General features: G+C 36.5%; 1 protein-coding gene across 3 annotated transcripts in view; it reads right to left on the reverse strand.

Annotated features, from left to right (window-relative positions):
• PCMTD1 (protein-L-isoaspartate (D-aspartate) O-methyltransferase domain containing 1) overlaps nucleotides 1-12,697 on the reverse strand; it is a 44,468-nt gene that overhangs the window by 16,423 nt on the left and 15,348 nt on the right. For 2 of the 3 annotated variants that reach the window (XM_015562306.1, XM_006761207.2), the window contains exon 3: nucleotides 6,975-7,077. In XM_015562306.1, coding sequence (XP_015417792.1) covers nucleotides 6,975-7,077 — 103 coding nt within the window. Of the gene's footprint in view, nucleotides 1-626; nucleotides 819-6,974; nucleotides 7,095-12,697 lie in introns of all 3 variants that reach the window. The other variant, XM_015562308.1, reaches the window with a different exon arrangement.

A 12,697-nucleotide genomic window follows, 5' to 3' on the forward strand; every position in this document is an offset into this window, starting at 1 on the left:
CTTCATTTAATTTATGTTTTTCATGCTGAAACCGGTTTGGCTCAGTGGATAGAGCATCGGCCTGCGGACTGAAAGGTCCCAGGTTCGATTCCAGTCAAGGGCATGTACCTGGGTTGCGGGCACATCCCCAGTGGGGAGTGTGCAGGAGGCAGCTGATCGATGTTTCTCTCTCATCGATGTTTCTAACTCTCTATCTTTCTCCCTTCCTCTCTGTAAAAAAATCAATAAAATATATTTAAATAAATAAATAAGTAAATTTTATGTTTTTCAAATGAAAAGCAGCAATCATTTTTATTCTTTGAAGAACATTTCCAAAACAATTTCCCAGATATAAATGACTTACACTCCTAAATTACACTAAATTATATCTCTGAAAATGTTATCTATATAAAAAATAGTTCTGAAATGTATGTAGTAACTACAAATTCACTTATTCTAGACTTATTTATTGATTTAAAAATTAATTACTGCTTTTTACTCTCTTATGCAGAGAGGAAAAAAATATTTGACATACTCTTACTAATATGTACAATGAAAATCATTTGTGAGAAAATAGAGAACACATTATATGTTGGTTTACAACATGAATAATTGCTCAAAATAACACCAGGATGCTAATCACTTACCTTAGCAGTGGTTTTCTTTATAGGTGTATGCTGGAATATCTTCATCTGGAGACGGATAGATGATTTCGTTCACAGCAGGGACCTTGCCAACTTGCCCATATAATTCTTTTGATAAGCTGCTAGGAGATCAGGGTGACCTAGCCTTGCCCTGCAGCTTCCCTCTTAGACGGATAGTCTAGGTCTAGGAGCTGACTGAGAGTAGAAAAAACAACATTCCCCTTCAATACACTGTTGAAGTGGGGCTGACAATTTGCACACCTAGTTTATCATGTGCCACAGGATGCTGTCATTGAAATTTTAGACTATTTTTCAATGGAATAAAGAATTTCAAGGACATAGGAAAAAAAAGCCTACCTTATTCTCATACCTCATCCAAAACAAGCTGCCAAATCCCAGAAACTTCTTTTTTATAAAACACTTTGTCAAAGTATACATTTTGAGTTTTAAGAGATATGACCATTTCATTACAATAAGATGAAACTGCAGAACTTTCCATTGTGAAGAAAATTCAGGGATATGTTAATCTTTTGATCTCCAAATGCTGTTAAACCATTCAAAACCTCTTACAATAAAAAATGAAGCTACTGAATTAAAAAAAATTTTTTTAGACCAATGACTTTACCTTTTCAAGTGTTTCCCTTCCAAATGCATCAAAATCATCTCAGAATAATTCAAGCATTATGTAAAGCAAAGTGTTAAAAGCAAATACAATCATTTTTCATTGAATGAAGCCTTAGGAAAATAAAAAAAACACCACCGATCTCAAGTTTTTATAGGACATATGACAGGTACCTCAAAAGTGAATCTTCATGTATTTCAACAATAATTTTTTTCTCCTAATAATGTATTTGAAGCCATTAAACTTTTCCCCAGGCCATTTAACTTATGTTAAAATATATCACTGACAGCCATAAGGACTATTTTTAAGAATGTCTCTGTCTCACCATATGAATGTTTGTCATGATTAAAAATTTTGTTTACAATCTGTAATAATTATTATGAAACTATTATCTGAACATTGGCACATAAAAATCTTCAAATATCTGAGAAATATTTTTAAATACTATTAATTGCCGGGGTCCAGCCCCAGCAGGTCCAGGGGTCCCCAAAGGTGTGGACGGAGTCGGCGAAGAAGGAATGACACGGAGACAGCGTTCAGTTGATCAGCAGCCTAGGCAGGATCTCTAGCCAAGTTCTAGTCAGGATCTCCAGTGAAGTTCTGGTTAGGATCTCCAGCCAGGTTCTGTGGCCATGTTCTCTTGCTAGGTTCTCCAGGCAGGTTCAGTCGCCAGGTTCTGTCCAGGTTCTCTAGCCACGTTCTCTTGCTAGGTTCTTCAGCCAGGTTCTGTAGCCAGCATCTCCAGCCAAGTTCTGTCTAGGTCTTCTAGCCAAGTTAAGGTTAGGGTTTCTTATCTCCATTCCAGGGAGTAAAGATTATGTAGCTTAAGCATGATTGTTCGTAGTTAAAGTGATTAATTACCCGCCTGGCAGTTAAGAGGTTTTACTCCCTCCCTAACTTCAGGGGAAACTCCCTACCTGGGGAAACAACCTTTCTCGGAGAGGTGACCTTGGACCGGCTCCCGGCAATTAATATATATTTCTAGATAGTGAAACCACTTCAAGTGTGTTATAATTCTCTTAAAGACTAGGCAAAGTTGACAAAATATATGTATTAATTTTCCAAAGCATATCAGAGCACAGGAAAAATAAAAACCTATCATTGACAACAAAATTATGACACTTACACATTGCCATATATCAATTAAATTTCCTATAGTAAAATACTATACTAGCTCTGAAATTAATTTAAAACTTACACCTCAACTAAATTTGAGGAGTGCATTGCCTCTTCCACTCATCTCTGCCCCCAATAGTAATTCACAGCATAGGATCTATTGTCTTATAGGGAAATGGCACGCTCCAAAATAGGCACTCTAGGAAGCCAGTGAACTACATGCACGTTTACACATTATATGAATATATAAATGTAGCTATAAATAAATGCTATACCAATTCCTAACTCATTTGCAAAGTATCATAGGGTAAAGGGTTACTATTCAGACTCCTTTAATTGACTTACTCTTCCAATTAACTACACCTGGAGAGATTATTTTGCTTACTGTGTATGCACAAAACTGATTCATATAATTTGACCTTTACCAACCGTCTTCTTCTCTCATGAAAGCCAGACTTGTCTAGACCATAGGAGCTAAATAAAATGTTCTAGAAAGTTTATGTGAAGAGCAGAATGGGATCAGCAAACTGTGGGTAACAGTCCAAATCCTGCCTGCTGCTTGTTTTTATACATAAGGTCTACACGAGATACCCTGGACCACCACAAAGATGAACAGGAAGGTCTCGGAGCAAATCAAGCCTGAAACATTGATGGAGGCAAAAATGACAAAAACCGAAGCTGTCCTACTTCATGCACATCATGAGAAAGCAGTTTCTTTGGAAAAGACAATGATGCTGGGGGAAAACAACAGGCAGCAGCAAAAGAGCGAGACCAGATATGAAATGGACTGACTGTAAAATCAGCCATAGGAGTGCGTGTATAAGAACTGAGCAGGGCTCTTTGTCACAGAACATTGTGGACATCACTCATTCAGAAGGTCACCAGGGGTTGGAGCCGACTCAAGGGCACATCGCACATAGAGAACGCCCTGTGCCCATCTGTTTACATAGTGTCTGTGGCTGCTTTTGCTCCATGATAGCAGAGTTGATCAATTGCAACACAGACCATTTAACCTCGGAATCCCCAAAATATTGACTACCTGGTCCTTTACTGGAAAATTCTGCCAATGTTTTAGAGGATCCCTGACATCAAATGTCAGTTTTATAACAGTATTTCAGTGAATTTGGGGATAACTTAGGTAGAGCAAAGGAATAAACCATACAAGAGAGCCCCATTCCTCCCATCTCCAAGTATGATAAATCCAGAGTAGTTCCTCCAAGTTATTTCATCTGTTGCTACAGGTCTAAAGTGTAGGAAAAAAGTTTGAAAGTACATGCATTATAATGCTATTGTTTCTAAAAGAAGGAATACTACTGTGAAGATTCAGGAACCAAGCTTATTTTATAAAGCACACACAAAAACACACATTTGTATCTTTTAAAAGGTCATCTGACATTATATATTGTAACGTAGAGCAGTTCATCGATTTTTTTCCCCTCACCTACTGTATTTGGAAGTTTACTATGGGGTCCATAAGACATATATAAGAAAGCTTTCAAGATTCAATTTAAATCGTGACATGACAATACTTTCAAAAAAGGAATTGATAAAAAAGATCCAAACCAACAGGGTGAACAAGATTGGAAGACTATTATGTTTGAGTTATCTATTCTCCATGTTACACATAATCCAGGATAATGTTTACTAAGGAATGCATAAATAGCAATCAATTTTCCTGAGTTACTTTATATTTTTAAAATTAAAATACGTATTTTGATGACACAATTAAATGAAAACTGATTGGAAATCAGATTTTTAAAAGCACTTTGCATGACCATTTTTTAATTAAAAAATTAAAATAAGAATTATTATCCATAAACATCAAGAAAAATTACAAGAAAATCATCAAACACTAAAAGAAAATTATGTTATCTTTATAATTTCTGTCTCTAAAATAAAGTGATATAAAAAAAGCCAATGAATGACTCAGCAACTCTGATTATTTACTTTCCAACCACTCACTGCCTTATGCAAAACGAAATTATTTTCCCAGTACCTACTGCTCTTTATAGACAAGATAATTTTATAATCTGAAATGTGTAACTAATATTTCAGAATACTCTTTGAAAACCAGAATAGATAATATTTCTAGAACTGTCTAATTTTTCAGACCAGTTAATTAATATAAGAATCAGTTTTAAAAATTAGTTGCAACACTTTAGAAACAACTATATTATTAAACAACTATATTATTAAACAACTAAAATCTGACTGGTTATTTCAATGAAAAGGACCAGACATTTAGAAATTAAAAAGAGACATTTAGATCAGTCACATCACATTTTATGATTCATCATTTTATGAATAACAAATTTGCATAATGCAATAATATGAAATACAGCCAAGGAAATTCGATCATTTTATATTTATACTAGAGGCCCGGTGCACGAAATCTGTGCACAGGTAAGGTCCCTAGGCCTGGCCTTCCCCAGCTGCCAGCTGCCAGCCAGGACCTTCCTTCGTTCCACACCACCACCAGTGGCCAGTGCACATCATAGCGAGCGATCAAACTCCCGGTCTCTCGGTCGAACTCCCGAGGGGACACTGTGCATATCAGCCTTTTATATATATAGATAAATACAGTTTTAGAAAAATTGAGACCCTTCAATATATATAATCATCAAACTTATCTGTTACAGATTATTTGCTATTTAAATTACATCAACACAAAAATGCTTTAAATTATGGCACTTTACTGTTTCCTGAAACCACACCCACTTGGCAGCTGAGCTCCAAAAATACTTGTACAGAGATGCTTCAGTGATTCAAGACACTTCCTGAGGTTTGTTCCTCTTGTTTAATAACTGCATTATCTGTGTCATTATATATTGATACATAAAATAAATGTATTACTATCACATATATATAAAGACCTTACAATAGGCCTTAAACATTTACTTTTACTAACATTACTTTTATATTCTTTTAAGTTCAAATGTATTCAAAAGGTCCTAACATATACATAGTTTTAGCATCAAAACAAAAATCTTAAAACAATAAAAGTTCAATAAGTTTAAAATAAGTTCCAATAAATGATATAAAATATTTATAGCCACATTATAAGCAATTAACATGTTACTAATCTATTCATAAGACAGCTAGAAATACAAAAGGATGCTAAAATTGAACACCAATTTCTTATAAAATTACTTGGGCTAAAAACTATTTTGTTTCTAACAATATGTTATTCTTGGAAACAATATATGAACCAACACGGTAAGCACTTGAAAAATAATTCAAAATATGAATTAAATGTTCATTTATAAAGGGAAGCATAAATAACCTAAAGGATGGCATTCAGCAAATTGATACAGAAATTTCAAGTGGCTTGCTCAAAGCCACTGAACTAATTATAGAACAAAATAAATTCTGAGCACTTTCAAATTCTCCCAAGCTTGCCCGACTGAGGTCTTTAATAATAGTTACAACCACATCTAAGTAGACACAAAGCCTCCCCTATTTTACTGCAGAATAACAGTTTCCTGTTCTTCAACCAATCAAGTGCCTCTTGCCAGAGGACAGATAAAAAGTGGCAATGGCAAAGGGGAATGAAAGACAAGGACAAGGGTCTGCGGGAGGAGAGGCAGAGAAAGGACAAGAAAGAAAAGTATACTCCAGCAGACGTGCACAGGCCTTCTTGGCTTCCTTTTTGGCACTGTTCCCAAGTCTAAACTCTAGAAAAAAGCTCTCAGCTCTGATTCAGACTCCTCCAAGCTTCTCACCTCCAGGGTCATGGTCAGGGCCTAGAGGTAAGTGAGGAAGGCTTACTCCCAACAAGCTGAGTTGGAACTCTGAATGGTTTTGCATTAAAACTTAGTTGTATAAAATGACTAAGTTGCAAGCTTGTGATTTCTATCCTTTTAAATGTTCTTTGAAAATATGACTGGCTGAGAAAAATAAATGCCCTCCAAATTTTACATAATTTCAGAGTTCATACTTTAGCATAAGAAGCTCTTGGTCCATGGTGTTATCATTACTGAATGTTAGAAATATTACGCACCAAACAGACTTCCCTGTCGGCTGAAGAACAAAAGACTGCAGCATTTTTTCAAAGGGGAAGTACGAGTTTAAAACAATGGTTTTATAAACAAGTTTCTCAAACACTACCCTATCACAAGATAGATCAATGTATTTCTATCATAATTTCGTCTAGATATATTACAAAGTAATTGAATATTTTTAAGAAAGTCCCTTGTATGCTAACAGGTATCATTCTTGTGTGACAACTGAAGAAGGCAGAGCTATTAAATTACTATCCCGAAAGTATAAAGCCAGTTCCAGGAAAGCATTCTAATCAAGCATCTCTATATTTTCAGAAAAGGGACTTGCATTATGTTTAATGAATGATAATGAGTTTATTAATAAGTGACAGAAGCATAAGGTTCAAAAATAAGTTACTTCATTTATTGATAACTTACTATAGATTTACAAAGAATAAAAGTTTGTATCACAGAATAATTTTTATGTTAATTTCTTTTCTCATTTTATACCACATTGACTTTTGCTGATTCAATTGGAACAATTTAGGGTCAATGAATACTACTGAGGAACAGACATGTCACATATCTATTCAGAAGTGCTATAAAACCAAAACTATATGTATAAATACTTACTTATCAAAGCTATCACTATTTTTGATGAAGCTCTCCAGCTTTTCCTTGGCATATTCCACCACATCTGAATGAAGCTCAATCCCATGATTTATTCCAAAAGGACCTGAAATCGTAGCAGCACTTTTATTTAAAAAATCAATAGTAAGTCATTACAGAGCTTAATTTTTGCTCATTTATCACAGGAACATTTAAAGAGGGCTTGAAATATGTGAATTATCTGCTAGCCACAGATTTAAAAAACTACATGGAAACCTCAGATTTTATACTGTTTTAATTAAATAAAAACAAAAATAATGCTTATTTGTCAAGACAATACTGACAAATAAACAGTCACAACCTATATGAAGTTTTACGTTCTTTTATCGTTGGTTAAAAATGTAGTAATTCTAAAATCTCAAAACCATGGGCTATTAAATACTATGAAAATATCTCACAGGATCCCACCACGAACCAGTGACTGCTAACTTTAAGGGACAAGACCACATTCTATGTCTTCTAAAGCTCCCATTGTCTCTAGCAGAATGTGGCCATCAGCCAACTTTTTACAGAGCTGATTTTACTCTGTTCCATACTTCACACTCCTCACTTGGTCTATCTTTTTACAGAAAGCCAAGGATGAGTAACATTCCAGGAATGAGGACAATGGGAGAGCTTCCTCAGCCGCTGAAGATTTTGGGATGGCTCCTTTTCCCACCCTGGTTACCTGCTTACTGACAATACGACTTAACGGGATTCACATTTCATAGGCTACTGTTACTGCGCATGCTGCCTGGTTAAGATATGCTGGCCAGTTGCTTCTGAAGTTCATTAAATTGTCTTTCAGGAATTTCCTTGACAGTCTCCGCCCTCCCCCCCCCCCCCCCCCCACAAATCCATCCAGTTATACTATTTATTTTCGAATTTCTGAAATTGAGCCAACCAGGTTTTCTACTCTACATTTGTTATTTAGTTTAGAGATTGGACTCCTAGGAGAAAATGTATAGCTTGTGCTTGTGTATGTGCTATTTATTTTTTCTATCTTATATGGACGTATGGACTGTACCTTATATCTATCATAGGAACTACTTAACTGTATGTGCACCCTACTGACTGTCATTAAAAATACCATATTGGAATTTTAAAATAACCACAAAAATCAGTCACCAATTATTATGCTTGAATGTTTAGAAGGCACATAAAAATGATTTGTGATCTAGAAACTACCTAAACTATAAAAATTAAACCAAAATGTTCATAAGCTATCTTAAAACCAAAATCAGATAAAGATAATGCTTTAACCTACTATATTTCTATTATATTGCATTTGATTATTTAAAAAAAAAATGATTCTGCCTGGCCAGCCTGGCTCACTGGTTGAGCATCAACCCATGAACCAGGTCAGGTTCAAGTCCTGGTCAGGGCGCATAGCCAGGTTTCAGGCTCCATCCCCAGTACGGGGTGTGCAGGAGGCAGCTGATCAATGATTCTCTTTCATTATTGATATTTCTAGCTCGCTTTCCCTCTCCCTCACTCTCTGAAATCAATAAAAAATATTTTTTTAAAAGAGTCAAAGAAAAAAAGTAAAAGATTTAAAAATAAACAACATAATTCTAATAGAAAGGTACAAACTGCCAATAGAAAAAAATGAAACTGTATATAAAGAATTGTTAACATGTTCTAATATTATCTAACAGATGGAGTGTAAACTTGACTTTGTAGTCAATAAATTTCAATGCTATTCTGTATTTGTTAATGTGAGATATTTTTTCTATGAAATAATAAATGCTTAATTTTTGTAATACATATTTTACAAAATGAAACTTATAACAGTTGACCACTATCTTTAATGGCTAAATATTAAAGAGAAAATAGAAACATAACAGAAGTAAAAGCTTATTAAGATAAATATACTTATTAGAAAAATCTAGGTATTATATGCTGGAAATTATTTTTAAGGCTGGCAATAGACCACTTATTAAGAGCAATAACAAATATGACATAATACCAATATAATAAAATCTAGTGACTGTTTTTCTTTTATAGTAGTTGGACCTAATCTAACTCATTTATCACCTACCAGTTAGTCAATAATCAAAGCTTATACATAAAGGTCAGTAATTATTAGGTACAGGTATAAAGTGTCCATCTACATTTCTTATTTACATCCATATTGATCCCATACAATACACAATGCCCCAGTTTCCCCCTACTCCAAGTACCCTAAAAGGCTATATGAGTGTGATGTGCATGGTAGACGTCTTCATGAGGAAGGCCAAAGAAATCTGAGAGCTTTGACATTTGAATGCAGTCATCAGTACCTTCAGAATTGTCAAGCTAATTTACAGAACACAGCCACAAGCAAAAAGTACTTCATAATACATAACTAGCAGAGCTCTAAAGATGAACTAATTCAAGGTCCACCATTTCAACTGAGGACTCAAATGTAAACACTGTGGGTGGTGAGAAAGTGAATTTAAGGGCAGATGTCTACCTCCTCTTAACAGTTGCATAATCTGAGATCAGTCACTTGCTATTTGAAGTCTTTCCTACAGTATAAAATGGGTCCCTAGGAAAGCATGTAAATTATGTAAAAGTGCTTCATATACTATACAGTACTAGATGGGTACAAATCGTTAGGACTTAACATGTGTGCCCTTCTCCTTGTATACAGAACTGGTTAGTTGTGGAAGCAAAACCATAACTGACATATGGTTCTCAACCCTGATTTCATATTAGAACTAGAGGCCAGTGCACAAATTCGTGCACGGGTGGGATGCCTTGGCCTGGCTGGCCATCAATGCCTATCAGGGACTGTATCGGCTAGTCCGGATTAGGGCCGGGGATCGGGGCTGATGGGGGCTGGCCAGCCGGGGGAAAGGGACCACGGGAGGTTGGCTGTGCGAGTGCACTGACCATCAGGGGGCAGCTCCTGTGTTGAGCATCTGCCCCCTGGTGGTCAGTGTGCAACCAGTTGACCGGTCATTTGGTCATAACGGTCGCTTAGGCTTTTATACTAGCATATAGATATAAGTGCTATTTTTATTACACTTGAATCTTAGAAATGATTACACAAAATCTGAACGTGTTCAAGAGTCAGAGATGGACTCAAACTCTTATGTAAACTAAATGTCTAAAATACTGAAATATCGTCCTAGCCAGTTTGGCTCAGTGGATAGAGCGTGAGCCTGTGGACTAAAGGGTCCCGGGTCCAATTCCAGTCAAGGCACATACCTTGGTTGCAAGCTCCTCCCTACCTGAGCCCTGGTCAGGGCTCATGCAGGATGCAAGCAATCAATGTGTTTCTCTCACATTGATGTTTCTCTCTCCCTTTCCCTCTCTCTTCCACTCTCCCTAAAAATCAGTGAAAAAAATACCCTTGGGTGAGGATTAACCAAAAAATAAAACAAAAATGTTGAAATATCAATGAAAGACTATATATTGTATGATACCATTTATAAGAAATGTACAGAAACTTGGCAAATCTATGGAGACATAACGTAAATGAGTGTTTGTCAGGGGCTGGGGTAGGGATAGGAATGGATGCAACTAGAAATTGGGGGTCTTCTTTGGGGCAATGGAAGTGTTCTCTAATTTGATTATAGTAATGCTTGCACAACTCTGCAAATTTACTAAAGCTCACTGAATTGAGTGGGGCTAAAAGGAGAGCGAAAAAACATGAGTATCTGAGGTCTCTGCCCTGAGGTTAAGAGAAAGAGTACAGAGACCAACCATGATGGCAACATACAGCTTAACTAATTAGCTGTTTTGGACAATACAGCAGTTGTTGGTATTTACATATGTTGGCAATAAGTTTCCTGTTAAGCACACAAGCTTATGAAGTGTTTCACCTTTAGGAACTAGCATAGAGCTAAAAGCAGTGAAATACACAGTGTTGGCAAGATTCAGTCTCTCCACACTCATTCCTATTAACTCAGCAACTACCAAGCTGATGAACCTTGATATTATAGCGAAACCCTAAGCAGAAAGGATCAGAATAACTTGCCATCACAGTTCTGATATTTAACTCAACTCTGGGAAGCAGAGGACTTGGGAAGCTTCTTTTCCTGTACCCTATTTTGCAGTGGGGTTCCTTAGGTATAAGATAATACTGAGAGAATCAATTAAATACAAGAATCTTTGTGAAATTCCTTAGTTCTAGGAAGACTCTTAATGAGAAGAGAATGGAAACAAGAAGAATTTATCTTCAACTTGGAACTCAACAAGCTGTCAAAATGAGATGATCTGGGGCAAATATGAATTTATGAATAACTGTTTTAAATGAACTTTAATCACAAGAAATGTCCTTAAGATAAACCTAAGTTTCCCACACTGAATAACAAAAGCTCTCTCAAGATGATAACCCAACCTTTACAGGTGTTTCCGGAGTGCTAATGGAAATTCCTCAAGGAATGTCGTCTTATCTGTATGATCAAAGCACAGACGCCCGGCTCTCCCTTCCTCAGCCTGGATTCCTCTAGATTACAGAGAAAGCCCTCAGAAAAGAACTGAAACCGGTTTGGCTCAGTGGATAGAGCGTCAGCCTGCGGACTGAGAGGTCCCAGGTTCGATTCCGGTCAAGGGCATGTACCTGGGTTGCGGGCACATCTCCAGGAGATGTGCAAGAGGCAGCTGGTCGATGTTTCTCTCTCATCGATGTTTCTGACTCTCTATTTCTCTCCCTTCCTCTCTGTAAAAAATCAATAAAATATATTCTAAAAAAAAAAAAACTTTCTTAAAATTTAAAAAAAAAAAAGAACTACTTCCAATGGTGAGCACCTGTCATCCACATCTTGTGACTGGGAGAGAAACATGGCTGAGAGCCATGGTGTTACAGTTCCTTAATAAGGAGAGAGCTCCTGTTAATAAGGTCACTGTGAAGCAAGAGAGCCACAGCTGATTCACCACACTCAGATAATTACGGGAAGCATACAACATCCTTTTTTGGGTCTAGTTCTAAGTGATTTTTATGGATGAATCCTCCCTTCCTTGACTTAAATGCTCTCAAAATACAAACCAAAAAAGGGAGATGGTTTGTTTTTTTTTTAAATTTCCTCAGAAGTTGGATAGATCTAATATTTATTAGCTGTAATCATAGTTTTACAGACTCTATTCTTTCTTCCTTTCCTTCTTTAAAATGTTTTTATTTTTTCTTTCTTGCAAGATAAATTATTTCCCATCAAAAAGAGAGGAACTATATCTTGGTCTTAACTGTGCAGGATCACACACAGTAAATCTTAGATTATCTAGTAACTATAGTCATACATGTAACTAAAGACTCTTGACTCCCTGGAGACTTGTAACAGGAGGAAAACATCGAGTGCATGGTGGCTCATTTACACAGGGGTCTGTTTCCCCACACTGGTCTCTGGTATGGATTAAAAGGCATTCAAGATACAATGAAGTGTGAGGTTATCCTACAAATGCATCTGGTCACAGGTATCTAATCTCTTGGGAGACTGGGACTAAGAAATGGAGTTTAAGAGGGCCACCTCCCTGCTAGCAGGATTACTAAATACTACCCTCTCCCCCCAGCCAGGCCTTTGGCTAGACCACTGGTTCTCAACCTTCTGGCCCTTTAAATATAGTTCCTCATGTTGTGGTGACCCCCAACCATAAAATTATTTTCGTTGCTACTTCATAACTGTAATGTTGCTACTGTTATGAATCGTCATGTAAATATCTGATATACAGGATGGTCTTAGGCGACCCCTGTGAAAGGGTCATTCGACTGCCAAAGGGGTCAC

This window comes from Myotis davidii, unplaced genomic scaffold (assembly GCF_000327345.1).
Source record: "Myotis davidii unplaced genomic scaffold, ASM32734v1 scaffold317, whole genome shotgun sequence".
In the NCBI taxonomy this organism is placed as follows: domain Eukaryota; kingdom Metazoa; phylum Chordata; class Mammalia; order Chiroptera; family Vespertilionidae; genus Myotis; species Myotis davidii.